This window comes from Meles meles, chromosome 20 (assembly GCF_922984935.1).
Source record: "Meles meles chromosome 20, mMelMel3.1 paternal haplotype, whole genome shotgun sequence".
NCBI classification, from domain to species: domain Eukaryota; kingdom Metazoa; phylum Chordata; class Mammalia; order Carnivora; family Mustelidae; genus Meles; species Meles meles.
The window spans coordinates 57858438-57885064 of NC_060085.1; the positions used below are offsets into that span (position 1 = coordinate 57858438).

The 26627-nt window shown below is 49.4% G+C and overlaps 2 protein-coding genes across 3 annotated transcripts in view; one reads left to right on the plus strand and one right to left on the minus strand.

The window, feature by feature from the left end:
* ACAD9 (acyl-CoA dehydrogenase family member 9) overlaps positions 1-8520 on the plus strand; it is a 40683-nt gene extending 32163 nt beyond the window's left edge. Inside the window, exons 10-18 of the mRNA XM_045990742.1 lie at positions 958-1028; positions 1301-1420; positions 2462-2590; positions 4578-4657; positions 5428-5554; positions 5740-5817; positions 6336-6464; positions 7086-7158; positions 7958-8520. Of these exons, the coding sequence (XP_045846698.1) occupies positions 958-1028; positions 1301-1420; positions 2462-2590; positions 4578-4657; positions 5428-5554; positions 5740-5817; positions 6336-6464; positions 7086-7158; positions 7958-8058 (908 nt within the window). The 3' untranslated portion in view covers positions 8059-8520. The remainder of the gene's footprint in view (positions 1-957; positions 1029-1300; positions 1421-2461; positions 2591-4577; positions 4658-5427; positions 5555-5739; positions 5818-6335; positions 6465-7085; positions 7159-7957) is intronic.
* CFAP92 (cilia and flagella associated protein 92 (putative)) overlaps positions 6477-26627 on the minus strand; it is a 64746-nt gene continuing 44595 nt past the window's right edge. The window contains exons 11-15 of one of the 2 annotated variants that reach the window (XM_045990740.1): positions 25362-25659; positions 11438-11602; positions 10659-10871; positions 10438-10582; positions 6477-6708 (exon numbers count right to left, since the gene is read on the minus strand). In XM_045990740.1, the coding sequence (XP_045846696.1) occupies positions 6674-6708; positions 10438-10582; positions 10659-10871; positions 11438-11602; positions 25362-25659 (856 nt within the window). In that variant the 3' untranslated portion in view covers positions 6477-6673. Of the gene's footprint in view, positions 6709-8656; positions 10583-10658; positions 10872-11437; positions 11603-25361; positions 25660-26627 lie in introns of those variants that run through there. The other variant, XM_045990741.1, reaches the window with a different exon arrangement.

The following is a 26627-nucleotide window of genomic DNA, read 5'->3' on the forward strand; positions in this document are numbered from 1 at the left end:
ACTTTTTTCCCCCAGGGACTTAGAACAGCCTGTAGGGATTTTGTTGGGTACAGATGTCATCCCCATCTTAGCTTTGTGAAAACGACTGCAGGGAGAGGCACAGGACCCTGACTTTTGGGGGTGGGGGGCGTGGCTCGTGTCCTGGTCATGTTGATGAAGTTCCTCAGAGGCCAGGTGGGGACAGGGAGACTTTGTTTTCATTTCTGAGTTCCATTTCATGGATGAGGGGCCTGAGGCTCAGCAAGGGAAAGTGATTTGCCCAAGGCTACGCATCTGGGCCCAAAAGCTGATCCTGTCAGACCTCAAACTCAGGGCTCGGCTCACTATGCTGAGCTGCCCTCAATGCCCTGAAGTGCCCTGGGCCTCCGCTTCCCCATCGGGAAAATGCCTCCGTGCAAGAGCTTCCTGGGGCCTTTCACGGTCAGCCTGCCCCTAAAGGATGGCTCGTGAGGAGACTGACCGCAGGGGGCGGGGCTGGCATTTGCCAGCGGCCATGTTCTCTCGGGTGCTTTACACACAACAGGCTGCCCTCCTGCTCTGGTGACAGGCGTGAGCCTGCTCCTCCTGCAGGGGGCTCCGCGCTCGCTGCGTCACACACACTGCCGCTCTGGCAGCTTCGGCAGCAGTGCTGTGAGGTCGGTGGTGGTGGTTGGGGATGGTAGCTGCTCGGGCCGGCCTACCACCTGATAAGAGAAAGTGCCAGATTCAGGCCTGTCTGATGCTAGACTTTGTGCTTCGGTTCCTGTTTGCTGCCTTAGGCCTCCCCGAGCGGGAGCGGCCTTGCCTCTGACAAGACGCACTAGGAAGGGGCAGTGCTGTCTCGCAGGGTGTCTGGTCTCAGCAGACCTGTTTCTCCTAGTTCTTGCCTGAGCGTTTGCAGGGCGGTGAGGATAGCCTTGGGAAAGCATTTCGGGATAACAAGAAAATGGTTCTTTTAATGACTCTGCTCTTCTTCAGAAATGACTGCTGCATACGCCTGCACGAGGAAACAGTTCAACAAGAACCTCAGTGAATTTGGACTGATTCAGGTACCCAAGGCCGTGGGGGGCACCGCATGTGTTGATGACACGCGTGGGCACAGAAGGTGTGCTGCTGTGGCCTGTGCTGGTGACTCCCGCTGCGATTCGGAAGAAGACAAGATAAGGCTTTACTTAACATGGCTCCCTGCCGGGAAGGCTGGGCTTGGTGCTCTTGGGCATTGAGACTCCCGAGCTCATTACCTTCTCTGCTGGCTGGCACACGTGGGTCTCAGCACATGCGTATTGTTTCCTGATTGTGTGTTTTTTCCTGAACACTCCAGGAGAAGTTTGCCCTGATGGCTCAGAAGGCTTATGTAATGGAAAGCATGGCCTACCTCACTGCGGGGATGCTGGACCAACCAGGGTTTCCCGACTGCTCCATCGAGGCTGCAGTGGTGAAGGTAATCCCTGCCAGGTCTGAGAGACCCAGAACAGCTCTTTAGCTTCGGCCTTTCAGACCCCGTGTTCCCTGCTACCTTCCTCCTCTTGTTCACTTATAGGTCAGTTTATCATTGATCCAGTATTTATGACGCCCCCACCATGTGCCAAGCATGGCCCTAGGACGCATCTGGGGAGGCCAGCATGGCACAGGAGAAGCAGCAAAGAACAGTGCCCAGTTGAGTGCATTTATAGGACAGGACAGTGTCTCCCCAGCACAGTTGGTGCCAAGTTGTCGGCAGTTGATGACAGATGGAGAAAATACAGGCCATGTGTTACAATTTCCCATCAGTACACAGCAGTGGACTTTCGTGGGAAGGACTTTTACTGTGGATGGACGGCCTTCCACTTTTGTGTGTCCCCCGCGGCCAGGTGTGGGGCCAAGCAGCTCATGCACGGAGGAGCGAGCTGTGGGTGAACAGGGCTGGGTGGGCAGGGTCAGGCCTCCTGGAGAGGGAGTCTGAGATGGGTTTTAAAAGGACAGGAATGGGGGCGCCTGGGTGGCTCAGTGGGTTAAAGCCTCTGCCTTCGGCTCAGGTCATGATCCCGGGGTCTTGGGATCGAGCCCAGCATTGAGCTCTCTGCTCGGCGGGGAGCCTGCTTCCTCCTCTCTCTTTCTGCCTGCCTCACCGCCTACTTGTGATCTCTGTCTGTCAAATAAAAATCTTTTAAAAAAAGGACAGGAGTTTCCTCCGTGTGGCAAGTATAGAGTGGGCTCCTCTACGCCAAGGAAGCCTCAGATGTAAGAAGAGTCTCGAGGGGGAGGTGGATAGGGAGCCACGGCTGGTCACCGTGGAAGATCACCGGGAAGAAAAGGACCTGCCCTGGTCCACCCTGTGAGACTGTGACAGGGCAGCTACCCGGGTTAGTCTCACCTTGGAGCCAGGTTCCCCACGCCGAGCCTCCCACTCCCTGCGCGGCCACCCTGCCCCGGCTGCGGCCCCCTTGTGGAAGGCACCCCGCACTGCCGGCCCCATGCTAACTGTTTCCTGGCCCCGTGGCAGGTGTTCAGCTCAGAGGGCGCCTGGCAGTGTGTGAGCGAGGCCCTGCAGATCCTCGGGGGCTCGGGCTACATGAGGGACTACCCGTATGAGCGCCTGCTGCGGGACAGTCGCATCCTGCTTATCTTCGAGGTGAGCCTCCCGTCCCCCCACCAAGTGCACTTACTGTCGCTCCTCACGCCTCACCTCCCAGGGTGGAGGGGAGGCCTTGGGGCCAAGGGAGGGCCCTCCCTACTGAGCCTGCGCTTCTGTTGTCGGTGGTGGACAAGCAGAGGTCTCATGGGAGGCCTGGTTGTGCCTCCAGGGCTCACTCTGGGTCTGGCTTTCCTCCTCAGGATACTGAGGCAACTCGCAGCGTCCTCTCCACAGGCTTCCCCAGCCCGGACACCTCCCTCTCTAATTGCTGCCACCCTCCGTGGGCTCACAGGCCTGAAGAGGGAATTCATTGTGGTGGGGTGAGGGGGGGAGACCCTGGGTGGGGTAAGAAAAGGGGGCTGGGGCCACAGAGAAGTCTTTGAGGAGCTTGGGGTCTAACCAAACGGCCTGACTGGGGAATACCTGCACAGTGAGGGCCTGAGCGGCCCCTCCCCCAACAGTGGGCTGGGGTCTCAGGAAGCAAGTGCACTTGGCCCTCCGGGGCAGAAACAATTGCGGCCTGGCCCAGGGGAAGGTAGTTTGGGCCAAGGACAGGGAAATGGAATGTGCCAGGCCCAGATAGGGCCTTACTTGCCGCCACTGGGTAGAACAAGCAAGTTTTTTTGGCAGCAGTGGCTGTCCTGGTAGCGGGGAGCTGGAGCAGGTTGTAGGAGAGTTGATGGGCTGGGGCAGAGGGTAGATGAGAAGGGGAGACAGGGGAGACAAGTAGCCAGGCTGTGGAGGCCCCTGACCGATAAGCAGAAGAATTTGGATCTTCCTGAGCAGGCACTGGAAGCCGTCAGAGCAGGGCATGGCTTGAGTGCTTTGCCATTCTGGGAAATTCCCCCGGGCTGATATTGGGGTGTGTGTTTTGCAGAGACCAGGTGCCTGCCGCAGAAGAGGGGGGTTGACTTCAGAGGCTGTGGTGAGATGGATGGAGTTTAGGATGGTCATAGGGAGTATAAGAGGCAGACCTGTAGACACGGCTTGGAGCCTGAGCAGCCGGGGTGGTTTCTGAAGGGCACCTTCAGACTGCCTGCAGGTGGGGCCTGGCTCCCCACCTGGGGTAAGGCCTCATGGCTGCTCTCACTCCTGGCATGCCCATCCCCACCCCCCGCCCCCAGCATTCCAGCCCTGCGGTCCTCTTAGAGGCCTGACAGGATGTGATGTGACCAGCCTGAGGGCACAAGGAGCACTTTCCCAAGGGCATGGGGGACATGTCATGTCCCTGCTGCCCCAGAACCGCTGCTTCTGAGTCCCTTTCCCCTCAGCCCTGTTGAATTTGGTCCTGACTGGGGGGGACAGAAGCTCTGAGGGCCATGGAGCCCTTTGTGTGAAACATGCTCTGGACTGGAGACCATTCAGGACAGGGCCCACCTTAGCCTGAGGCCTCCAAGCTCTTCTTCTCTCCCATGGGAGGCCCCTTCCCCTCGGCCTGGTTGAATTTGGTCCTGACCAGGGGTGGGGGGTTGGGGCTAATCCCAGGTGGTGAGCCATGTGCTCAGGGACAGCAGCTAGGAGAGGTGGCCCTCTGGGTATGGCTACGTGGCACTGGGGAGCAGCCAGCTCTCGCCCTCTGCAGCCGGTGGCTTCCCTGAGGATTATAGTGGCGCCCACCCAGTATTCGCCGCACCTGGGCACCGGCACCCCTCCCTCCCGGGGAAGGTGCTTTCTCCCATCATGAAAAAGCCAGAGTGGAGGCGTACAGAAAGGAAGGACTCCTGTGGCAATGGTCAGAGAGAGGTGATAGATCCCGAGGGAGGCCACAGCTGTCTGGCCAGGCCCCTGCTTGTCCCCGTGGGGGTGGTTGCCAGTGTGTTGCTGTCACCCTCTGGTCACAGCCCTGCTCCCAGGGTCATGCTGCTTCCAAAGTGGCAGCTTCCGTGGCACTGCTGAGTGGGCAGTGGGGTGGCCTAGCCAGCTCCATGCACAGCACAGACAGGGCCATCCCAGTGGGGCCAACACGACTTATTTTCTGCCACAGGGAACCAACGAGATTCTCCGGATGTACATTGCCCTGACAGGCCTGCAGCACGCCGGCCGCATCCTGACTGCAAGGATCAAGTAGGTGCCAGCCCCGCCGGGCCGCTCCTTAGGTCCCCTCTGCCCATCAGAGGTCCGTCCTGGGGCAGCAAGGGCAGGGTGCTACCCTGTCCTGAGATGGGCGTCATGGAGCCGTGCAGTGCTCAACTCAGAGGCTGGCTGGAGGGAGGGAAAGAGACTGGATCTTTAAAAGCCGGGCTCCACAGCTTGGCCTTCACCTGCAGGTGATCGGAGGGGCCGGCTGCCTCAGGAAGCCCTCACTGCTCTCCTCCCCTGGCAGCTCCCATCACCCACGCTGCAGGGAGCTTTGTTTTCAGAACCTAGGGAATGAGAGCCGTCCCTCCAACAGGCGCTGGGCTCCAGGGTTACCAACCACAAGACCACTTTTCTTCTTGCACTCTCTTGCTCCGCTTGACCCTCATCAGGGGGCTGGAGCAATTAGAAGTCACTGCTGACACCTGGTATGGGCTGCTCAGGGTGTTTTGCAGACTCCTTAACCCTGGAGCACCACCGGGGTGGGGGTGGAGGGGGCTGGCTATGACTGTTGCTTGTGGAGAGTGCTCTGTGTGGCTCTACCTCAGAGACCAGCTGTTCTCTGACGGGGGTGGTGGGGTGGTCTCGTCTCAGGCATCCAGCAGGCCCAGGGCCAGATGAGACAGCACCTAGGTCCTGGGTTGGTCCCTTTAATGCCTTGGACAGTCAGAGGGAACAGGTGCTAAGAGGAACGCTGTTGCTGGGCAGTGGGAACCAGCAGTGGGGCCCGAGTTCATGGGGCCGTGGGCTTTCTGCAGCGAGCTTAAACGGGGCAACGTGACCACTGTCATTGAGACTGTCGGACGAAGGCTGCGAGACTCCCTGGGCCGAACTGTGGATCTGGGGTTGACAGGGAAGCTGGGAGCGGTGCACCCTAGTGTCGCAGTGAGTAGGGACAGGTGGCATTACCTCCCTGCCCCCCCTTGGGTATCTCCTTCTAGAGGGCTATGACCAGGGTGTTGGGGAAGATGGCCCAGCCTAAAAACAGAGCCTGGGCCCCAGAGCCCCAGCCGGGTGGGATGGGCACCACAGGGAGGTAGCACTAAGCAGTCTTTCCCCTGGCATACTAGGACAGTGCCAACAAGCTCGAGGAGAACGTGTATTACTTCGGCCGCACCGTAGAGACATTGCTACTCCGCTTTGGCAAGGTACCCCGGCCCCTGCCACATCGGGGATGGCAGGCCCTCTGACTTCGGAGTCAGGGAGATGGGGTGTTCTACCAAGTGTCCACCTTTGGGACCAGGCTTAGAAAGAGATCTTGGTCACCGTGGAGGGGTAGGGTGGGACTGCCTGTCCCAGGGGCCACTTGGGTGGTGCCGTCCCAGTAAAGGGAGGTTCCTTGGAGTAGGGAGGGCAGCCCCATCTGGGCCCAGATCCAGGGCCCCGCTCTGTGAGGCTGTTGCTGCTGAGTGGGGGACATGAAGCACAGTAAGCAACAGCCTGTGGCCTCAGCCAGGTTTCTGGGACCTGGTCTTGGCTTGACCCATGCCCAAATCGAGACAGAAGGGAAAACAGGCAGCCGGCGAGCCAGCCTCTCACCAGCCAAAGGGAGAGGCAGTGTTAGCTTCCTTTTCGGAGGCAGGAAGTGAGCCTAAGAGGTGGCCGAAGCTGTGCCCGGGGAGGGAGGTCCTGAGTTGTGAGTCTCCCGTGGGCTCTGTGTTCCCAGACCATCGTGGAGGAGCAGATGGTCCTGAAGCGGGTGGCCGACGTCCTCATCAACCTGTACGGCATGACGGCTGCGCTGTCGCGGGCCAGCCGCTCCATCCGGGGGGGGCTCCGCAACCACGACCACGAGGTGAGCCTCTCGTGCCAGCTTTACCCTCTGAACTTTAATGAGGCCTGTGCTTGCGGGAGGGGGTCAGTGGGCGGCATGGCCCAGTCAGGGCAAGGAACCGGGCAAGTCAGGGCCTCAGCCCAGGCATGGGCCCAGGAGGCCGGCGGGTTTGCTGAGTTGTGGCCATGGCCAGCACTGGTGGTCCGTCCCAATGAGAAGGTCTGTGCTACTCAGGACACAGGGCCACTTGCTTTTGTCCTTCTGCCTGAGGGAAGAGGGGTAGGTGAGTAATGGGTCCCAGAGTTTGTGCCCTCACCCCTTCTGCCTTCCTTACCCTCAGGGCCTGGATGCAGTCACTGAGTGCCTCCTGTGTGCTGGGTCTTGACATGCATTGTCCCACAACAGCTGTGGGCGCTAGGATTACAATGACCTTCCTGCCATAGAGGAACCTGAGGCTCACAAATGTTGAATAATTTGCTTTGGGGGACAGAGCTGGTTGAGTCAGGGATGGAATTAGAACCTAAGACTCTGATTCCTGTGCCAGGCCTTTTGACCTTGGCCAAGCTGCTGAGTTTGGCTGAGTTTCTCCCACACTAAGGAGGGGGTGCCCTAGGTCATCATCTTCAGCCTTGGTTCTGACAGGTTCTGCTGGCCAACATCTTCTGTACAGAAGCTTATTACCAGAATCTCTTCACCCTGTCCCAGCTGGACAAGTGTAAGTAGGGTGGCCTTGGGGCGGGGTGGGGGGGGTGGGGGTGGGGGCTGAGTGCAGGTGACTGTTAATGGCCAGGCTCCCAGGGCCTGCTGGCTGCTCCCAAACCCCTCCCCTGAGTGAGGGCTAGTAAGGTCAGGTTCACCTGCAGGATGGCCTGTCAGACAGTAACATGTACCTGCAGGTGAAGACGGTCAGGGCCCACAGGTGTGGCCCAGCCTGCCTGACCCGAGTCTGGCAGCTGCCCTCCTAGCAGATAGCCCAGGCTTTGGCTCTCGTCCATGCAGGGGCTTGGCTCCTGGGGCTGTTTGTACCGTAGTCACTTCGCCATGTCTGAAAACATCCGGCTCAGATTCTTCTGACCTTTACAGTCGTTTTGGCCACAGGTCTCCGTGTCATGTGTCCCCTGCCGTAGAGCCCAGCCGTGTCGCCAGGTGATGGGAGGAGAGGAGCACATAATTCTGTGCAGCTCCTGGCTCCGGGTGCCGGCGTGTCTGTTCCGTGCTGTGGCGGGGAGACGGGGTTGCTCCTCTCGTAGTCGTGACTGGCAGGAAGGTCCTTCTCCAGGCCCTGCTCCGACAGGATCCAGAGTTTCTAGGGTTAACACGATGAGCCCTTCGTTTTCCAGGATGAAGTCCCAGCCCTGTTTCTCCCCGCAGCCAGAATCACTTCCTGGGGCTGTGGAAGTGGAGAGTTACCTTCAGGGTGCCTTCACAGTGGGTGGGCTTTTTCTTTTCTTTTTTTAAGCAGCAGCAGCCCCAGAAATACTTGTTTTCACAAACCTATTTTTTTTTCCTCCCAGATTCTCCAGAAAATCTAGATGAGCAGATTAAGAAGGTATCCCAGCAGGTCCTAGAGAAGCAGGCCTACATTTGTGCCCACCCTCTAGACAGAACATCCTGAAGCAACCGACAGTGTTCCCTGCTGCCCCCAAGCCATGGCCTATCGATGGACAACTTTCTCCGGCAGGTGGAGCGCTGGGGTTTTTTCTTCCCTGTGTACATCGGCGGGGCCTTCTGACCTGAGGGTGCCTCTTTAGGCTTTGCCCTGGGGGCATTGCTGCTTGACCTGGTCCCAGGTTCTGAAGAGACAGAGCGAGAGAGAGAATGCAGTTGGTGACACCTGGGATTTGAAGGGCTTCCGTTAGTTTCGGAGACGTCACAGTGGCAATGGGCTTGTGGCGCTGTCTCTCTGGGAGGAGTTTGGCAGGGACCTGTTTGAGGCATGGAGAGCCGCTTCTGCTAGGCCTCACGTTCTTCTTGTAGACTGTGCATTCTCCAAGAAACAGCCTACAAACTGTGTACGTGGAACAGATACACTTAATAACAAAAGATATAAAATGCACGGTTTGTGTTTACCCTTCTAGCCTTTGTGCTGTACTGATCCTGTTTTTCCTCAGAGCCCTGAGACCCTCCCTCTGGTGATGGCCTCCAGTGTGTTCTGTCCTCACCCCGCAGGAAGAGGGCCCTGAATGCTGAGGACCCGGTGCCCAGGCCACAGTGTCCTGGGGATTACGGAGCCCGTCTCCGGTCTTTCTCAGGTGATGGGTACAAATTTCATGGTCTGGTACGTGACAGCATACACTCTTCCCGCCGGGCCCTTCCCTGCGCAGTCTGTCAGTCTGTACCGAGCTTGGCCTCCACTCCTGGAAGGGGGGACAACGCAGAATCGTGAGGTGATACTAATAGGCCTTTGCATTTTTCTGGACTCCTTTCTGCTCTTGCTTGCCAGATACAGTGGGTCCCAGCGTGCTCATGCAGGCAAGCTTGGAGCTTTTGTCTGGATTCGGGGCCGTTCGGGGCTCCAGAAGACCCAGCACAGATGTTGTCTTGAGGTGGGAGAAGGCCAGACTCTTTCCTTTCCCTTCAAGTACAGTCCGGTGCGCAGACACCTCGGCTGGCCTCGGCACTTTGCCAGGGACTGGATAACTGATCTTCAAAAGGTAAAAGTTGACAAATCTTAGGATATCAGAGCTGACCTTCTTAAGTATTTTGTTGGCGAGGAGAGTACAAATCTGGTACGGTACAGGGACCGGAGGCTGCATGGAGTGCCTTTGCCAAGGAAACTTGGGAAGCAGCTGTCCAGCCCCCATGTCCTGGGAAAGGGGACTTCGCCGTAGGTCCTATGGCATGGGCACCCCTGTCAGCAGCTGGTTTTCTCTTCATCTAGCCGAGTTTCAAAGGCTGAGACCTCTGGTTCACATCTCCTTTCCCACCTGCCATTTTCGAGTTTCTTCAAGCATGGTGGCGGGGAGAAACCCCGGCTGCCAGATCTGCCCAGGGAACTTGGGCTGGGAAGGCCTGCAGGGAGCCCAGCGGCAGCACTCGGGCCAAGGAGGCAAGCCTGGCATTACTAGGCCGGGCCACCCCAACAGGTAACAGGAGAGCTTCAGGCAGCCCCAGAGCCCAGAGCCTGTTCTGAAGGGAGGCAGCAAGGGCCAGATGGAGCAGGGGGACAAATCTCAGCAGCTTGTCAGCATTTCCTCCTGCTTCATGGAGCTGTTACCAGCCTCGGGGGTTGGGGGAGGAAGGAAATCCATTTGTTTATCTGCTCTGGCTTTCAGGGAAAGGTTTCTCTGGCAAACCTTGTCACTAAATTCTTTGTCCCTGAATGAGGTTTCTGGTAACCAGCAAATTTGGGTTCTCTGTCAACCTATAAATGGAGACCCATCTTTATAAACAGAAGGGTAAGGGGACCCTTGCTTCTAGACTCCCCCCCCGCCCCACACACACCCAGAGGGCAATGGCAACATCATGGAGCGGGAAGGGAGTCAGAAGGTCCCAGAGGTGCCCAGAGCCTCTGCCCCAGCTGTTGGCCAGGCATCAGTCTTGCCTGTGGAGGCCCAGAAAGCCCTTAGACCGATTTCCCCACTTACATGTTTTATAGCTAAGAAGCCAGGCCTCAGGGGCCCCCTGGCTGGCTCAGTTGGGTCAGTGGCTGGGCTCTTGATTCAGGCTCAGGTCCCAGCTTTGGGCCCTGTGTCAGACTCTGCCCTCAGAGAGGCATCCACTGGAGGATTCTCTCTCTCCCTCTGCCCTGCCCCCGCTTGCACGTGGTGCCGGGGACCAGGAGCAGTGAAGGGACTCACCCGTCACACAGCAAGTTCGTACTGCAGCTCCAGCTAGAATCCAGGGCTCCTGCATCCCAGCCCAGCACATTAATGCCAGCCCCATCCTGACTCAACTTCCTAGCTTTAGCGAAAACGAAAAGGCCAAGACGCCAAGCAGCAGAGACCCTCACTGCCCTCATCAGGAGGCTCTGCCTTGCAGAGGCCTCTGTTACCTGTCTCGGGCCTCGGCGCCGGAGGAGGGGGCAGCTCCAGGAAAAGCGGGGGCTTCTTATACAGGTCGAAGTCCTGGTGGCGCCGATCCCAGCCCCACCGCTCTCGATCCAGCATGGTAGCAAACCCGGCATTTTCCCTCCACTCCTACACGGAGACCACCACAGTAAGGAGGGAGGTCCCCGCGGACACCCCACCTGAACCCCCACTCTGCCCCGTGGACCTCTTTCAGCTCTGGGACGGTGCTGACGGGCGGCAGCCTCAGGTGACAGTCGCTTTCCGGGCTTCTGTGAAGACCTGTCAGTTGGAATCCATTGGCTGTGAGCCAGGCCTGGCGGGATCTCTTCTTGGCTTTCTTCTCCTCCTCCTCCGAGTCCTGAGGCTCCACCATGGCTGAGAGGTACTTCTGGGAGTACGTGAATCTCTTCCTTGGCTCCTGCAAGCGAGAGGCAGACACGAAGAGGGAAGGGCTGGTAGCAGCCACCGCTGGGGCGCACTGGCCCTCCAGTCTCCAAGCAAACACTGGAAACGGTGGCACATGGGAGCGGAATGACAGTTCTGACCGCATAACCAGACCGCTCACAGTAACTGAACTGGGGGGTCATGTTCGTGTTCTCTTCAACAGAGCAGCCCTTCTCCAGAGCTAATGTGTTAGAAGCCTAAGCTGAGGTATTTCCTTTGGGGTGACAGCAACGAGCTGCTTTCTAGAGGTCAGGGCCCTGCAGGTGTTTGCAGCTGGGTACACGGGAGCCTATGCTGAGCATCTCTCGGCTCTCCCTCATGTCGGGGGGATTCCACAGGGTGTGGGAACGGAACACCTCTCCCCCCAGCACCTGGTCCTGGTCTCCTTCCTCTTGCTGCTTGGCTTTCTGGTGCACGCCAGAGCGCCCCTGCTGCCTCCTGTGGTCCGATGAGGAGGGAGCTCCCTGGAGTAGCCAGTTACTGTTCTGTCTGGAGTATAAGCACGGACTGCCTGCCTCCCTCCCTGGGCCTCGCACTCACCTTGGCCATCTCTCGATACAACTCCTTCTTAGCAAGTTCTGTGGAATTCAGGGTCTGGATACTGTAGTTATAAACTGCGTCTTTGGCCGGGGCTGAAATTCGGATCACCTTCACCACAGACTTCGAAGGCTTCTTGCCAAGCTGGTAGACTCCAGTAATATTTTTCTGAGGAGAGGACACCCGTCATTACACACAGACCCCTCAACGCCGGCTGCCGGCTTATGGTGAACAAGGTGATCTGTGGGGCACAGCCGCAGTGTGCAGGGATCACGTCTCGAGCTCTGGAGCTGCTGTTCCATCACAGAACCTACCAGAGGGCCATCTGCTCCAGCCCTTCACTGTCCAGTGTGGCAGGCAGGGCCAGAAATGGGATTTGCCTAAGGCCAAAAGTAACTAGAAGTCACAGCACCCGGCCACAGATAGAATTTGGGGCTCTGATGGTCAGAAGTGGGAGAAGCTTCATGCTTCTGTGGATATGCAGGGGAGATGGTGACCTCAAGCAGTAAGAACTACCCTCCCCGCCCACAGTCAGCTTTTAGTGCTGACTACACAGGAAGTATCACCTTCTCTCCAGAGCCCCCAAGACGGTCTGTCAGCTTCCTTTGTGAATGAAAGCTGCCGTGAACGGAGAGAACGGAAGGTGGCTGGGACCCCGAAGAGAAGGAGTTGCATTCTTAAGCACTGTGCAGTGTTGCTTGCCTGCCACTTGCCTGTTAACCTTCAGCAAAATCACCATCTTTTGCTTTGGGGAAAAAAAAAATTTTTTTTTAACCAAAGATGGTGACCTTGACTCACATTAACCACGTCTTTAGGCCAAACCCAAGTGTCTTGACTTTGTAATCTTTGAGGAATTTCTGTAAGAGAATGCAAAATAATCAAGGAAAAGATTCAAAAAATCTGTGATTCACACTCAGGAGAGAAGACTTTGTCAAGGCAGTTTGAGAGCAACAGGGTCTGGAGGCAGAGGTAGGCCACAGGTTCCTTGGATGAGGGACGGGACTCCTGCCGTGGAGCCCCTTCAAGATGACTATGCCAGAGGGGCCATCTACACTGGGATCTTGTAATGGCTCACAGAGCTTCAGTCAGAGCCGGTAGTGTTCTATCCAGTTCTTCTGGTGGTTCTCAGTGTGGGGATGGGTCTGAATGAGCCAGTCTCCCTTCATAATAAGTGCAAGTCCCCTGCTCCTTCCAAACCTTAGAGCTAGTGCATTACAACCTAGAGAGACCGATTTCTCCTTTCATGGTCCTTACTCCTTAGAGTTTAAAATGGACGTTCTGACCAAAAGAGACCACGTGGTGAGGTGAGAACAGTGGTCCTCGGTTGTTCCGGAAACCCGGGATTCCTGGCCCTGGGACTGAAGCCTGCAGGGAAATTTGGACTCGCAGCCAAAGAAACTACATGCCTGAGAAGTAGAACCAGCATAAAAGAACAGAGACACAAACTGAACGGAAGCCAAGCTGTTGGAAGAGATGGGATAAAAATTCAAGGCAAATGTAATAATCAGTCTTAAAAGCAGCAGATTAAAGAAACAAATAGTGCATGTAAAACCCCGGAGTTGAAATAAAGGGCACAAGCGAGCGAGACACCCTGCAGGAGTGGGGCAGCTGTAGAAGGAATGAGTGAACTGGAAATGGGCTTGAGATAAAATTAGAAAGCCTGCATTCAGAGACCGGGAACCGAAGTGGAAACAATCCAAATAACAGAAGTTGCAAAGGGAGAGGGAAAGCAGTAGGAAATTTTAACAAAGAAGGAGCCTCAGAAAAGAGAACAAAAATTCCAAGCCTGGGCACACTGTTAGTGACAGGTAAGACCACAAAGGCAAAGACAAATTCTGAAAACTGCCAGAGAAAGAGCAGGCCACCTGTGCAGGCAGAGTACCAGACTGGCCTCCAGTTCCACAGCAGAACTGTGAACAAGAACTTGAACCTAAGACTGTACACCCAGACGAGGCGGCCATTCCATTGACAGCAGTGTGTCAGGTGTACAAGGCTTGGGAAGTTTACACAGAGACTTTTCTTGGAAAATACACTTGGGAAAAAGCCCAAAAGGGATGAGGAAAACCCAAGAGTATTTGGACAAAGGTAGCAAGTGATGGTGTCCAGTATCCTAGCAGTTTTCTTGTCTAAAAAGGACCAAGGAAAGTATAATGATCTAGAACTAAAATTCTGGAGACTGAATATATAAAAGGGACAGTAGGGTGTGAGTAGGAAAAGATAAAAAGAGGTATAAGTGTGCTATTGGTCTTACAAAGGAAATTTAATATAAAAATTCTCAATTCAGTAGGAATATATAAAAATATCGTTTTTAGGACAACCACTTTAGAAACAAGATAAACTTTTAAATCAGAAAAAAATACCCTATCAAAAGAAACAGGAGAAATTTAAAAGAAAATGAGGTGGTCCCTCAGAAGCCCAACCTAACAATATTCTCAGTAAATGGGTTGTTTGCCAATTAATAAACCTCCATTTTTTTTTTTAAGCTAAAAATATGCTGTCTACAAAAACTGCTTTAGGGGTGCCTAACTGGCTCAGTCGGTAGAACATGTGACCCTTGATTCCAGGGTCATGAGTTCAAGCACCATAGTGGGTATAGAGATGACTTACAAATTTTTTTTTAAGATTTTATTTATTTATATGACAGACAGAGATTACAAGTAGAGAGGCGGGCAGAGAGAGAGAGGAAGGGAAGCAGGCTCCCTGCCGAGCAGAGAGCCAGATGTGGGTCTCAATCCCAGGACCCTGGGATCATGACCTGAGCCAAAGGTAGAGGCTTTAACCCACTGAGCCACCCAGGCGCCCCACAAAAGAAATCTTTTAAAAACACCTTTAGGGGCGCCTGGGTGGCTCAGTAGGTTAAAGCCTCTGCCTTTCGCTCAGGTCATGATCCCAGGGTCCTGGGATCGAGCCCCGCGTCGGGCTCTCTGCTTGGCAGGAAGCCTCCTTCCTCCTCTCTCTCTGCCTGCCTCTCTCCCTACTTATGATCTCTATCTGTCAAATAAATTAAAAAAATCTTAAAAAAAAAAAACACCTTTAGACAAAAAGATAACAGGGTTGGAATTAAAGGGAGGAAGAATACAAACTAGGCAGAAAGGAATCACAAAGCCAAAACACAAACTGGAGTGGCATTCTTAATATCAGAGTGCATAGTTCAAGATAAAAATCTATCAAGAGGCACAAACATTGTTGAGAAAGAGAGCAAGAAGGTGTCACTGTCAGTGAACATCTATGCACCTAACAATGTGGTCTCAAAATATATTAAGCAACAGCTGACAGCATTGCAGAGAGAAATGGACATCTGCTTGACATCACAGGAGAACAAGCACTCGGGATTTGAGGGGCCAAGAATCTGGAGAGAAGGACCGAATCCTTTTTTCCTCTAGTACAGTTTGCTCTCAAGGTATTTGCTGATTCCTAAATTGCCAATGAATGAGACGAATGAAGCAGATAAAAAGAAACTAAGCAGGAAAAGCAGCTAAAAGGTTCAGATGTTAACCGGATATTTGGGAACATGTCACCATACTAGGGAAACAAAAATTGGATTTCACAGTGTGCTAAGGAGGAAGGCACATGGTTACACCCTAAGCTTACAGTTCAGAATTCAAGAAAATCTATGCTTTAGAAATGTGGACAAAGAAGGGATAAACCTGTTTAAGAAAGTTTGTCCTTTATTTGTCTGCCAGAAGATAATTAAATCCTCTCTGGTGGAAGATTTCAGGAGCCTCCACGATTTTTCCTGTGCAGTGTTCAGCATTTAGGAAATACCCCGAGATAATCTACTGATACAATACAGTCCCTATCCAAATTCCAATGGCATTTTTCACAGAAATAGAGCAATTCTAAAATTTTTATAGAACCACAAAAGACCCAGAATAGCCGAAGCAGTCGTCAGAAAGAACAAAACTGGAGGCATCATTTCCTGATTCAGCTATATTGCAAAGCTATAGTAATCAGAACAGTGCAGTACTGCCATAAAAACAGACACATAGTTCAATGGAAGGAACAGAGAGCCCAATAAAACCACATATATACGGTGTAACAAAGGAACCAATAATATACAATGGAGAAAAGAGTCTTTTCAACAAATGGTGCTGGGAAAATAGGTCACATACCAAAAAAATCAGTTGGACCACTATCGTATGCCGTACACAAACATTTAACTCAAAATGTATTAAAGACTCAAACCTAAGACCTGAAACCACAAAGTTCCTAGAAGAAAACAGTAGGTAGTTTGCTCTTTGGCATCAGTCTCAGCAGTGACTTTTTTTTTCTGGATCTGACAACAAAAGCAAAAATAAAGATGTGGGACTACATCAAACTAAAAATTTCTCCCCAGCAACGGAACCCATCAACCAAATGAAAGGGCAACTTACTGAATGGGAGAAGGCATTTACAAGTGGTATAACCGATAAGGGGCTTGTACCAAAATAACTCCTAGGACTCAACAGCAAAAAACAAACAACAAACACACCTGATTTAAAAGTGGGCAGAGGGGGCCGCCTGGGTGGCTCAGTGGGTTAAGCCACTGCCTTCAGCTCAGGTCATGATCTCAGGGTCCTGGGATCGAGTCCCACATCGGGCTCTCTGCTCAGCAGGGAGCCTGCTTCCCTCTCTCTCTCTCTCTCTCTCTGCCTGCCTCTCTGCCTACTTGTGATCTCTCTCTGCCAAATAAATAAAATCTAAAAAAATAAATAAAAATAAAATAAAAATGGGCAAAGGAATGTGAATAGGCATTTTTCCAGAGAAGAGATACAAATGGCCAACAGGTAAGTGAAAAAGTTCTTAACATCATTAATCATCATGGAAATGGAAATCAAAACCACAAAGAGATTTCACCTCACACTTGTTAGAACAACTATTATTAAACCAGCCACAGGATGTCATATATAGCATGGTAACTATAGGTAACAGTGCTGTATTGTATATTTGAAAGTTACTAAGAAAGTAGATCTCAAGATAGAGGTTAATTGGGAAGAAGCATGGTACTTTCTGGGTTGATGGAATCATCTACACCCTACATCTACCCTACACCCTACCGTACACCCTGATCTGTGTAATGGTTTCATGGGTATGTACATAGATAAAAATGAAGGAGGCTGTATACTTCAGTTTCATACAGCTTACTGTATTTAATGTATACATCTAAAAAGTAGTGTCAGAGACAAAAAGACCTATCATATAAAAGAAATCAAAGCTAGGGGGCGCCTGGGTGGCTCAGTGGGTTAAGCCTCTGCCTTCGGCTAGGGTCATGATCTCAGGGTCCTGGGATCGAGCCCCGCGTCGGGCTCTCTGCTCAGCAGGGAGCCTGCTTCTACCCTGCTCCCTCTCTCTCTGCCTGCCTCTCTGCCTACTTGTGATTTCTGTCAAATAAATTTAAAAAAAAAAAATCAAAGCTAAAAGCAGTCTGAAATTTGTATATAAACATAAGCTTGACAGATATAAAGCAAAAACAGGAGATGATAAATCTATAATCATATCTGGAGATTTTAACAGACTTCCCCTAGTACCCGAGAGAAGAGACAGAATTTAAAGATAAGGATATAGATTTGGGAAAGAAAAAAAAAAGGTTGATGTGTTTGGAACACTGTCAACAACTACAGGATACATTTTTTTCCCAAGTAATCTGGAACACTTTCCAGGACTAACCTATTTTGGACTGTAAATCAAATATCAACAAAAGATAGAAATTATACAGAATATTTTCTCTGATCATACAGTCAAGGTACAACTGAATAACAGAAAGAGATAAAAATCCTAAAATGTTTGGAAATTACACAGTATATATTAACCAACCCATCAAAGAAAAATGAAAATGGAAAATGGAAATTATTTTTAACCAAGACATCATGAAAATATGATGTACAAAAACTTGGGGGATGCACTTAATGTTCCTAAGAATTTTTTAGCCAAAATGAATACATTATAATGACTCATGTCTGAAAATTATCTAAACATCTATCTGAAGAAATTAGAAAAAGCAGAGCAAATTCAAGCCAACAAAAGTAGGAAGGAGTAAGAGTAGAAATCAATGAAGTAGAAAATAAGTGTACAATATGGTAATTACAAAAGCAACAGATATAGATTCTTTGAAGAAAATAATGCATCTGTAAGTGCAATTTCAATAAAGATCCCAAATACCCATAAACTAATGTATAAATAGCAACCTGATCTGACTGCATTGGCAGTATATATCACTGGGGAAGGGATGGGCTTTTAAGCCAAGTGCTGGTACCATTGAACATGTGGAAGATATGAAACTAGATTCCTACCTTCATACGAAAAATAAATTCCAGGGGTCCCTAGGTGGCTCTGTCTGCCTTTGCTGAGGTCATGGTCTCAGGGTCCTGGGATGGAGCCCTGCATGGGGCTCCCTGCTCAGTGGATAACCTGCTTCCCCCTCTCCTGCTGCCCTCAGCTACTGCTGTCTCTTGCTTGCTCTCACTCTATCTCAAAATAAAATTTAAATCTGATGAACAAAAATTTAAATCTCTTTCTAAGAAAACACTGAATAGATGTATGACTTTGGTGTAGGAAAAGATTTTAAATAAGGCAAAAAATTTGTCATAGAAGAAATGGAAATTTTACAAAATAACTTTTGTCCATTAAAAGACAGCAGTAAGGGGCGCCTGGGTGGCTCAGCGGGTTAAAGCCTCTGCCTTCGGCTCAGGTCATGATCTCAGGGTCCTGGGATCGAGCCCCGCATCGGGCTCTCTGCTTAGCGGGGAGCCTGCTTCCTCCTCTCTCTCTCTCTCTCTCTCTCTCTCTGCCTGCCTCTCTGCTTACTTGTAATCTCTGTCAAATAAATAAATCTTAAAAAAAAAAGCAGTAAGAGTGAAAAGAAGTCAAGCACCAAAAGATTTGCAATGTTTATAAAACACCATTGTTAGCACTGAGAACATTAAAACCACCTAAAGTTCAAAGGAACATATTTACAGAAGACAAAATTACTAAATTTATGAAAATATATTCAGCAGCACTAGTAAACAATGAAATGCGAATTAAAACCTTCATAGAGACCATTACATATTAGAGATTAGCAGTAATTGAAGTCTGACTATAAGAGGTATGAGCATAGAAGTAGGAAAATAGTCATGCAGGCATATAACAGCATATAACGGTATAAACATTTTGGAAAAAAAAGTATTATCCAGACAAGTCGAAGTACAATTTCGCAATTCTAATCCTAAGTAAACCTCTCAGAATTCTGCATGTCTATGTTGAAAATATGTTTGTAATTACGTTGTTTAAATAGCAAAACACAAGAATACAAATGCCCATTAAATTGTGGTATAGTTGCGTGGGTGGCTCAATTGTTACGCATCTACCTTTGGCTTGAGTCATGATCTCAGTGTCCTTGGGTTGAGTCCTGCTGCTTCCTCTCCCTCTGCCGCTCCCCCTGCTGTGCTCTCTCCCTCTCTCTCTTAAATAAATAAAAATAAAAATAAAAAAAAGTAAAGGATAAAGTGGACACAACTCCCCAAGCACACACATGCACACGCACACACACACACACACACACACACATCGTAGCAAATAGAAATAAGTAAAATTACAGTTACAAAGGAGGAAGATAGGACTTCCAGGATGGTGGGGTAAGGAGCTCAGTCCTCTCCTCAAGAAACAATAAATCTGGACAAAATTGTCAAAAGCATACACTGGAAATTGTCCAAAGGCATACAAAATTTTAGATGTGTTTACTCAAAAATGTGCTGAACTTCAGGAAAGCACAGTAGGAATTTGTGTCGTTCTTGCCACCCCAGAGCACTTACAGCAGTAGTTCTGCTAGGGCATACCAGTCTTGAAAATCAGCGGCTTCTCTGCTCACTTGAACGCAGACTTACTGGATTTGAACTGCGGCTTGGCAAACCCCATGTGCACAGCTAATCATAAGCAACAATAGCAATCTCAGCAGCAAACAGAGCCGGCCCCATGCTCAGCAGGCCTGAGGTTGCAATCGTACATGCGGCAAGCAACAGGCAAGCAAATTAATCAAAATTTAACAGGGAGATACAGGAAATAAGATAGCCATAAAGGACCTTGCAATGCTCTTCACACATCCCTTTTTGACTGCCTGCCTGCATATGCAGAGGAGACATGAGAGGGCCCGTGAAAATTCAAAGCCAGAGCCAACTTGCAATGCATGCCCCTACCCACACACAGATCCACTGGAACAGGTTGGAAACCTGGCTGGCTAGAGGTATGCAACTTCTAACCATTTACTGGCTGATCACTGATTGAAGCAGACATGGGGGTGACTCCAAGGAAGCCAGGCTTAAAAATAAAAATCAGGGGGCGCCTGGGTGGCTGAGTGGTTTAAGCCTCTGCCTTCGGCTCAGGTCATGATCTCAGGGTCCTGGGATCTAAGCCCCACATCGGGCTCTCTGCTCGGCGGGGAGCCTGCTTCCCCCTCTCTCTCTGCCTGCCTCTCTGCCTACTTGTGACCTCTCTGTCAAACAAATAAATAAAGTATTTAAAAAAAAAATCAGTTTTAAAACCAGCAAAGAGGGGTCGCCTGGGTGGCTCAGTGGGTTAAAGCCTCTGCCTTTGGCTCGGGTCATGATCCCAGAGTCCTGGGATCAAGCCCCACATCGGGCTCGCTACTTAGCAGGGAGCCTGCTTCCTCCTCTCTCTCTCTCTCTCTCTCTCTCTCTCTCTCTGCCTGCCTCTCTGCCTATTTGTGATCTCTGTCAAATAAATAAAATCTTAAAAAAAAAAAAAAAAACAGCAAAGAGGGGTGCCTGGGTGGCTCAGTCGGTTAAGCAATAGAGTCTTGATTTCATTTCAGGTCACGATCTCAGGGTCATGAGATTGAGTCCCACAGTGCGGAGCCTGCTTAAGATTCTCTCTTTACCTCTCCCTCTGCCCCTACCCCCACACTCATGTACACACACACACACACAATCAAAACAAAACGGATGCCTGGGTGTCTCAGTTGGTTAAGCATCTACCTTCAGCTCAGAACGTGATCCCAGGGTCCTGGGATTGAGTCACACATCGGGATCCCTGTTCAGTGGTGAGTCTGCTTCTCCTTCTGCCTGCCACTCCCCCAGTTTGTGCTCACTTTCTAGCAAATAAAACCTTTAAAATATAATAAAAGTAAAAACAAAACCAGGAAAGATAATCAGCTTGCTACAGACCACTGAGGAAAGAGATTCCACGTATTTTGTGCAATCAAGTTATTAAATGACAGCCACCACCATCATCCCTAGGGAGAAAAAGCAGAATCCAGAGCTGCTGCAATACATTTTTGATGTCTAGTTTTCAACCAAAAATTAGGAGACATGCAAAGAAATAGCAAAGTGTAAAACTTAATTCAGGAAAACACAGCAGTCATTAGAAACTGTCCAGTGAATTCAGCTGCTTGACTTAACAAAGACCTCAATGCAGCTGTTACAAAAACAAACTAAAAATTATTTCAGAAATTTAAGGAAATATATACAACAATGAGTCAAGAAGTAGGCAATCTGATTAAAGAGATTTTTTTTAAAAAAAGCTATATGAAGACTGAAGTTGTAAAGTACAGTAACAAATGAAAAATTCACTGGAGGGACATAACAGATTTAAGCTGACAAAGAATCTGAACCTAAAGATAGAGATGATCCAATCTGAGGAACAGAAATAAATTTTTTTTTTCATATTAATAGTGCCTTATGACCTGTGGGACATTGTTAAGTGAGCCAAAATGCACATAATGGAAATCTGAGAAGAGGCAGAGAGGAAGGAGCCGAAAAAGTATTGAAAACATTAAGGCCTGAAAGATCGACCTACTGACTTAGGGAAGCTCAATGAACCCCAAGTAAGGTGAATCTAGAGAGATCCCCACCTGTACATATTAGAATCAAACAGCTGAAAGAAAGCTAGACATCTAAGTCAATGGAATATAACAGAGACTAGAAATAAACTCCTAAATTTATGGTTAACTGATTCTTGACAAAGGTGCCAAGGCAATTCAATGGGGGGTGGGGATGGGAGGATAGTTCATCTTTTTGAAAAGTGGTGCTAGAGGGGCACCTGGGTGGCTTGGTTAAGTGTCCAACTCGGTTTAGGCTTAGGTCATGATCTTGGGGTCATGGGGTAGAGCCCATGCTGGGCTCTGTGCTCAGCAAGGAGTCTGCTTGAGATTCTCTCTTTCTCCCTTGGCCCCTCCCACTTGTGCACGTTCTCCCTCCCTCTCTCTCTAAAATAAATAAATAAACCTTTTTTTTTTCCAGTGGTGCTACCTAATGCAAAAAATTAATTTAGATCCCTACCTTGCATTGCACACACACACACACAGACACACACACAATTGGTCAAAATTGTTCAAAGGCCTAAAATGTGAGCTAACTCTAAATCTCCTAGAAGAAGATATAAAAGAAAATCTCTGTGACCCTGAATTAAGCAGAGCTCCTAGCTATATCATCAAAAGCATGATCAATTAGACTAAAACACTGATAAATTGGAATTCATCAAAACTAAAAGCCTTTTACACTTGTAGTTTTTCTTTACACAATTAAGAAAGTAAAGAGACAAGCCACAGATAAAGAGGAAATATTTGCAAACCATAGTTCTGATTAAGAAACTATATCCAGAATAAAGAACTCCTGCAACTCAACAAGAAGACAACCTGATTTTAAAATGTGTGTAAATATATGAAGTAACCAGAGATAAATCATCAATAAATATATTGAGATATCCAAAATCTTAAATGATTATAACATGCAAGTGAAAACCATAATCAGGTACCATTACACACACATACTAGAATGGCTTCTGATAAAAAAAAAACTGGCAATAACAAGAGTTAGTGAGGATGTGGAGAGACCAGATCCCTCCTAGGCTACGTTCTGCAGTGTAAAATGGTGCAACTTCATTGTAAAACTGATCAAAAATTCCTTAAATTTACCACATGACTCAGCAATTCTATATCTGGGTTTCTACCCAAGGGAAACAAAAACATTTTCATGTAATGATCTGTCCGCCAATGTTCATAGGAGTGATATTCATAATAGTCTCAAACTAGAAACAATACAGATTTCACCACGTGGGGAATGAGTAAATTGAAAACATGATGCGTTCAATCCATGGAACAGTATGCAGCAGTTTTGAAAAGGAACTATCAGTACGTTCTGCAACATGGACGAACCTCAGAAAGGGGATGCTCAGCGAAGGAAGCCAGACACAAAAGATCCCATATTGTCTGATTCTGTTTATATGAAATGTCTAGAAATGGCAAATAGAGACAAAAAGCAGATCAGTGGTTACCTGGGGCTGGAGGTGGGAGCAGGGATTGACTTCAAACAGGCATAAGGAAAAATTTTATGGGAATGGAAATGTTCTAAAACTGGATTGTGATGGTTGTACAACTCCATAAATTTACTTAAAAATTATTTATATGTACTTACAATGATTACACTTTACAGTAGGTAAATTCCATCTCAGAGTAAGGATAGAAAAAATTAAATTATGGTTGGGTTTCAATTATTGATTATGGTATGGATAAGCTAGCTAAGGCCATTTGAAATCACCAGTAACTAATAGAAATAATCTTTTTAAAAATCTGGAATGATGTTTCCAGGTGGTTTCAACCAAATATAAGTGATATGAAGATATTAATTGTGCAAACAAATTTTATAGCCATGTTATCATAAAATCTTCAAGATGCTTTGTTAAACGACATTAACAAAACAGTATTAACCCATAAATGAATGTGATGTAGTCATGTGACGTAGTACTTGTGTGTGTGCACATGTGTGTACATATGTAAGTGCACTCAGATGGTAGAGTAATGGGGTAAGGGGACTGCTAGTATTCTCAGTTGTTTGACTTTTTTATAGGCCTATCTTCAGTCTTGTTTCATAATTTATAAGGAATTTAAGGAAAATAACAATCGGAACATACAGTACATATAATACTTTACAGAATATGGCCAAGGATGAAAACAGAGGAAAATGAGTAGGCTTTCTTATTAAACAAGAAAAAATAAAAATGAATGAAATAGTCAACACAAGAAACTAGGAAGGTAAGGGCACCTGGGTGGCTCAGTCAGTTAAGTGTCTGCCTTCAGCTCATGTCATGATCTCAGGGTCCTGGGATCAAGCCCCTGTTGGGCTCCCTGCTCAGTGGAGTGTGTGCTTCTCCCTTTCCCTCTGCACCTGCCCCCTCCCCCGCCCCCACTCATGGTTTCTCTCAAATAAATAAATAAAATCATTTTTAAAAAAGAAGAAGCTAGGATGCTTGGGTGGCTCAGTGGGTTAAGCTGCTGCCTTCGGCTCAGGTCATGATCTCGGGGCCTGGATTGAGTCCTGCATCAGGCTCTCTGCACAGCGGGAGCCTGCTTCCCTCTCTCTCTCTCTGCCTGCCTCTCTGCTTACTTGTGATCGCTCTCAAATAAATAAATAAAATCTTTAAAAAAAAAGGCACTAGAAAGGTGCACCACGGTGGAAGACAGTATGGAAGTGCCTCAAAAAATAAAAATAGAACTACCATATGATCTTGAATTTCCCCTTTTCTGTGTCAGTCTGCCTTTGACTTGGGTGCATCTCTAAAGACTGTGATATAGAAGGGTTTGGATAGTTTTCCTGTCAATTCCTTTCAGCAAATCTGGTCTCTTTTTAAAAAACAAAACAAAAAAAATTTTTGCCTTATTTCTATCTAATAAGAATATAGTTTAAAATATATTTTAAAAAAAAGAACTACCATATGATCTTGGGTATTTACTCAAAGGAAATAAAACACTACTTTGAAAAGATACATGCACCTCTATGTTTGTTGCAGCATTATTCACAACACCCAAGATATGGAAGCTACTCAAGTGTCCATCGACTGATGAGTGGATAAAGAAGACATGGTATATATACAGTGGAATATTACTCAGCCATAAAAAAGAATGAGACCTTGTCATTTGCAATGACACGGATGGACCTAGAGGGTATTACACTAAGTGAAATAAGTCAGTCAGAGAAAGACAAACACCACGTGATTTCACTTATATGTAGAATCTAAAAGGTAAAATGAGCAAACACACAAAAAACTCTTAAGTACAGAGAACTTATAGTTGCCAAAGGGGAAGTGGGTGGGGGGATGGGTGAAATAGATAAAGGGCATTGAGAAGTACAAACCTCCAGTTACAAAATAAGTCGCAGAGACTCAAAGTACGGCATCGGGAATATGGTCAACAATATTGTACTAATGTTGTACGGTGACAGACGGTGACTACACTTCCTGTGATAAGCACTGAGTAAGGTACAGTCCAGTCACTATGTTACACACCAGAAGTTAATATAACATTGTATGCCAATTATACTTCATTAACAAAAAAATTTAAAGAAGTTAGAAATAGGAGAAAAGGTTTTAAAGTATTGTAAAAAAATAAAAACTGAATTTAGTTAGAAAATAGAAAAAATAAAAAAAGACTGATAGATCCAAGAACTGGTTCTTCTGTAAAAACCTGAACATTAATGGGGAAAAGCCTCTTCACTGGTTTTCATAAACAATATACACTTTCAAAGCTTCTGAGAGACTTTCTTTTTCCTGGAGATTGGGGTAGGGGTGCTTCACAGAGCCCCTGGGTGGACAACTTCAAGTCGTGGGTTTTCGGTTGGTGTGGAGTGAGCGAGGCTCTCTCTTGCCATTCAGGCCACAGAGCACCCAGCCTTCTTACACCTCCCCAGCTTCCCAGCTCCCATTCTGTTCCCCTTACACATTGAAGAACACGCACACCCCAGTTCTTCCTTTGGGATGAACTCGGGGGCCAAGGTAAAGGTGATAACCCCTAAAAGCATTCTTCTCCCTTGCAGGGAGGATGGGGACCTGACTCGGTTCAGCCCCACAGCCTGCACCCCCTGCCCACCCTGCCCAGGATCAAGGGAGATAAAGAAACTGGTTATGGAGTCTGTATGTCCCCGCAGGTGACTGGACAGCTTCAAGGGGAGCAGAGCACGCCCACCTGGATGAAGCTGGGCTCCCGGCCTTTGCTCTTGAGCACCATGGTGTTCCGCCATCGCAGATACTTGTCCCTGTGGGCCTGGATCTCGTAAGCCAGTGTGGATTTCTGATTCAAGAAGCGCTCAGGACAAGGGGCGGGCTGAGACGGCAAAACCATCAGTTTTCCATCTGCGAGATCGTCCTGCGAAATGGGCAGCCCCAGCTCTTGGCTCAAGTCTTTGACCATGGCGGAGGATGGCAGCAGGCCTCTCGTGATCACCTCCCTGAGCGTGGTGCTGTGATGGCAGATGGAGTAGATCCTGCGAGACAGAGGGCCACCCACATGGCCTCACCTACCTTTCCAAACGTGTTTACCAGTCCCGTTTTCCAAGAGAACGTGCAGCTCAGGAGTCGTTTGGCTCATCCCAGCTCACGGAACTCAGGGACGTGAAGCTGAGAGTCCACCCGGACGAGCCCACCAAAGAGAATGCCTCCTTTTCACTCTCCTCACAGCCCTCAGAATTCAAGGCTTCCCACAATCCACTCTGATTATTTTTCAGCTACTGTGGCCCACTCCTGGGCCTTGCAGATGCAGGTAAAGCCCTGAGGAAGGCCGCTACCCGGAAAGCAGCAGACACTTAATAAATAGCGTTTTCTTCCCTTTCCCTAAGACAGGGCCCAGCGTCCCCTCACTGACTGCTGGGGCTCTGGACACCCAAACGCTCCAGCACCTCCCCAGCACAAGCCTGCTGAGGCCCCCGGCACCGCACCCCCCTTCCTGACTTGCAGCTTCGGCCTGCTGTTGTGGGGTTCCCAACCCACACCTGCCTAGCCCCTTAGGTAGCACTGTAGGGGGAGAGGTGGGAGATAACAGGACTCAGTCCCCTCTCTCCATGGCCCTGGGCGCCCACCCTTCCTCTCTCTCCCAGCTCCACCTCTCCTTTATTAATATACTTGATAAGCTGGGAGCAGACTCTCGGCCAGGGCTGTTGCTGGCTTTAAAGCTTAAAGAATTGGTTGGCATCCCCCGCCCCTGGCTCCAGTGAGCAGATTGTCCCCTGATGAAGGCTGCTCGCTGACATTCAAGGCCAGCCCTTCCCAACGTCCTGAAAGAACCACCCACTGTCCTTCACTGCCCCCATAGAGCTCAGCACAGGCTGGCCATGGTCCCAGGGCTCCCACTGCACTAAGCTTGGTCAGTCTCCACTCCAAACTGGGGGTGCCTCGCTTGGCCCTCCTGCTCCCTACATGAATGGAGAAGGCCCTCCAGGAGCATGAGCCATGCTCA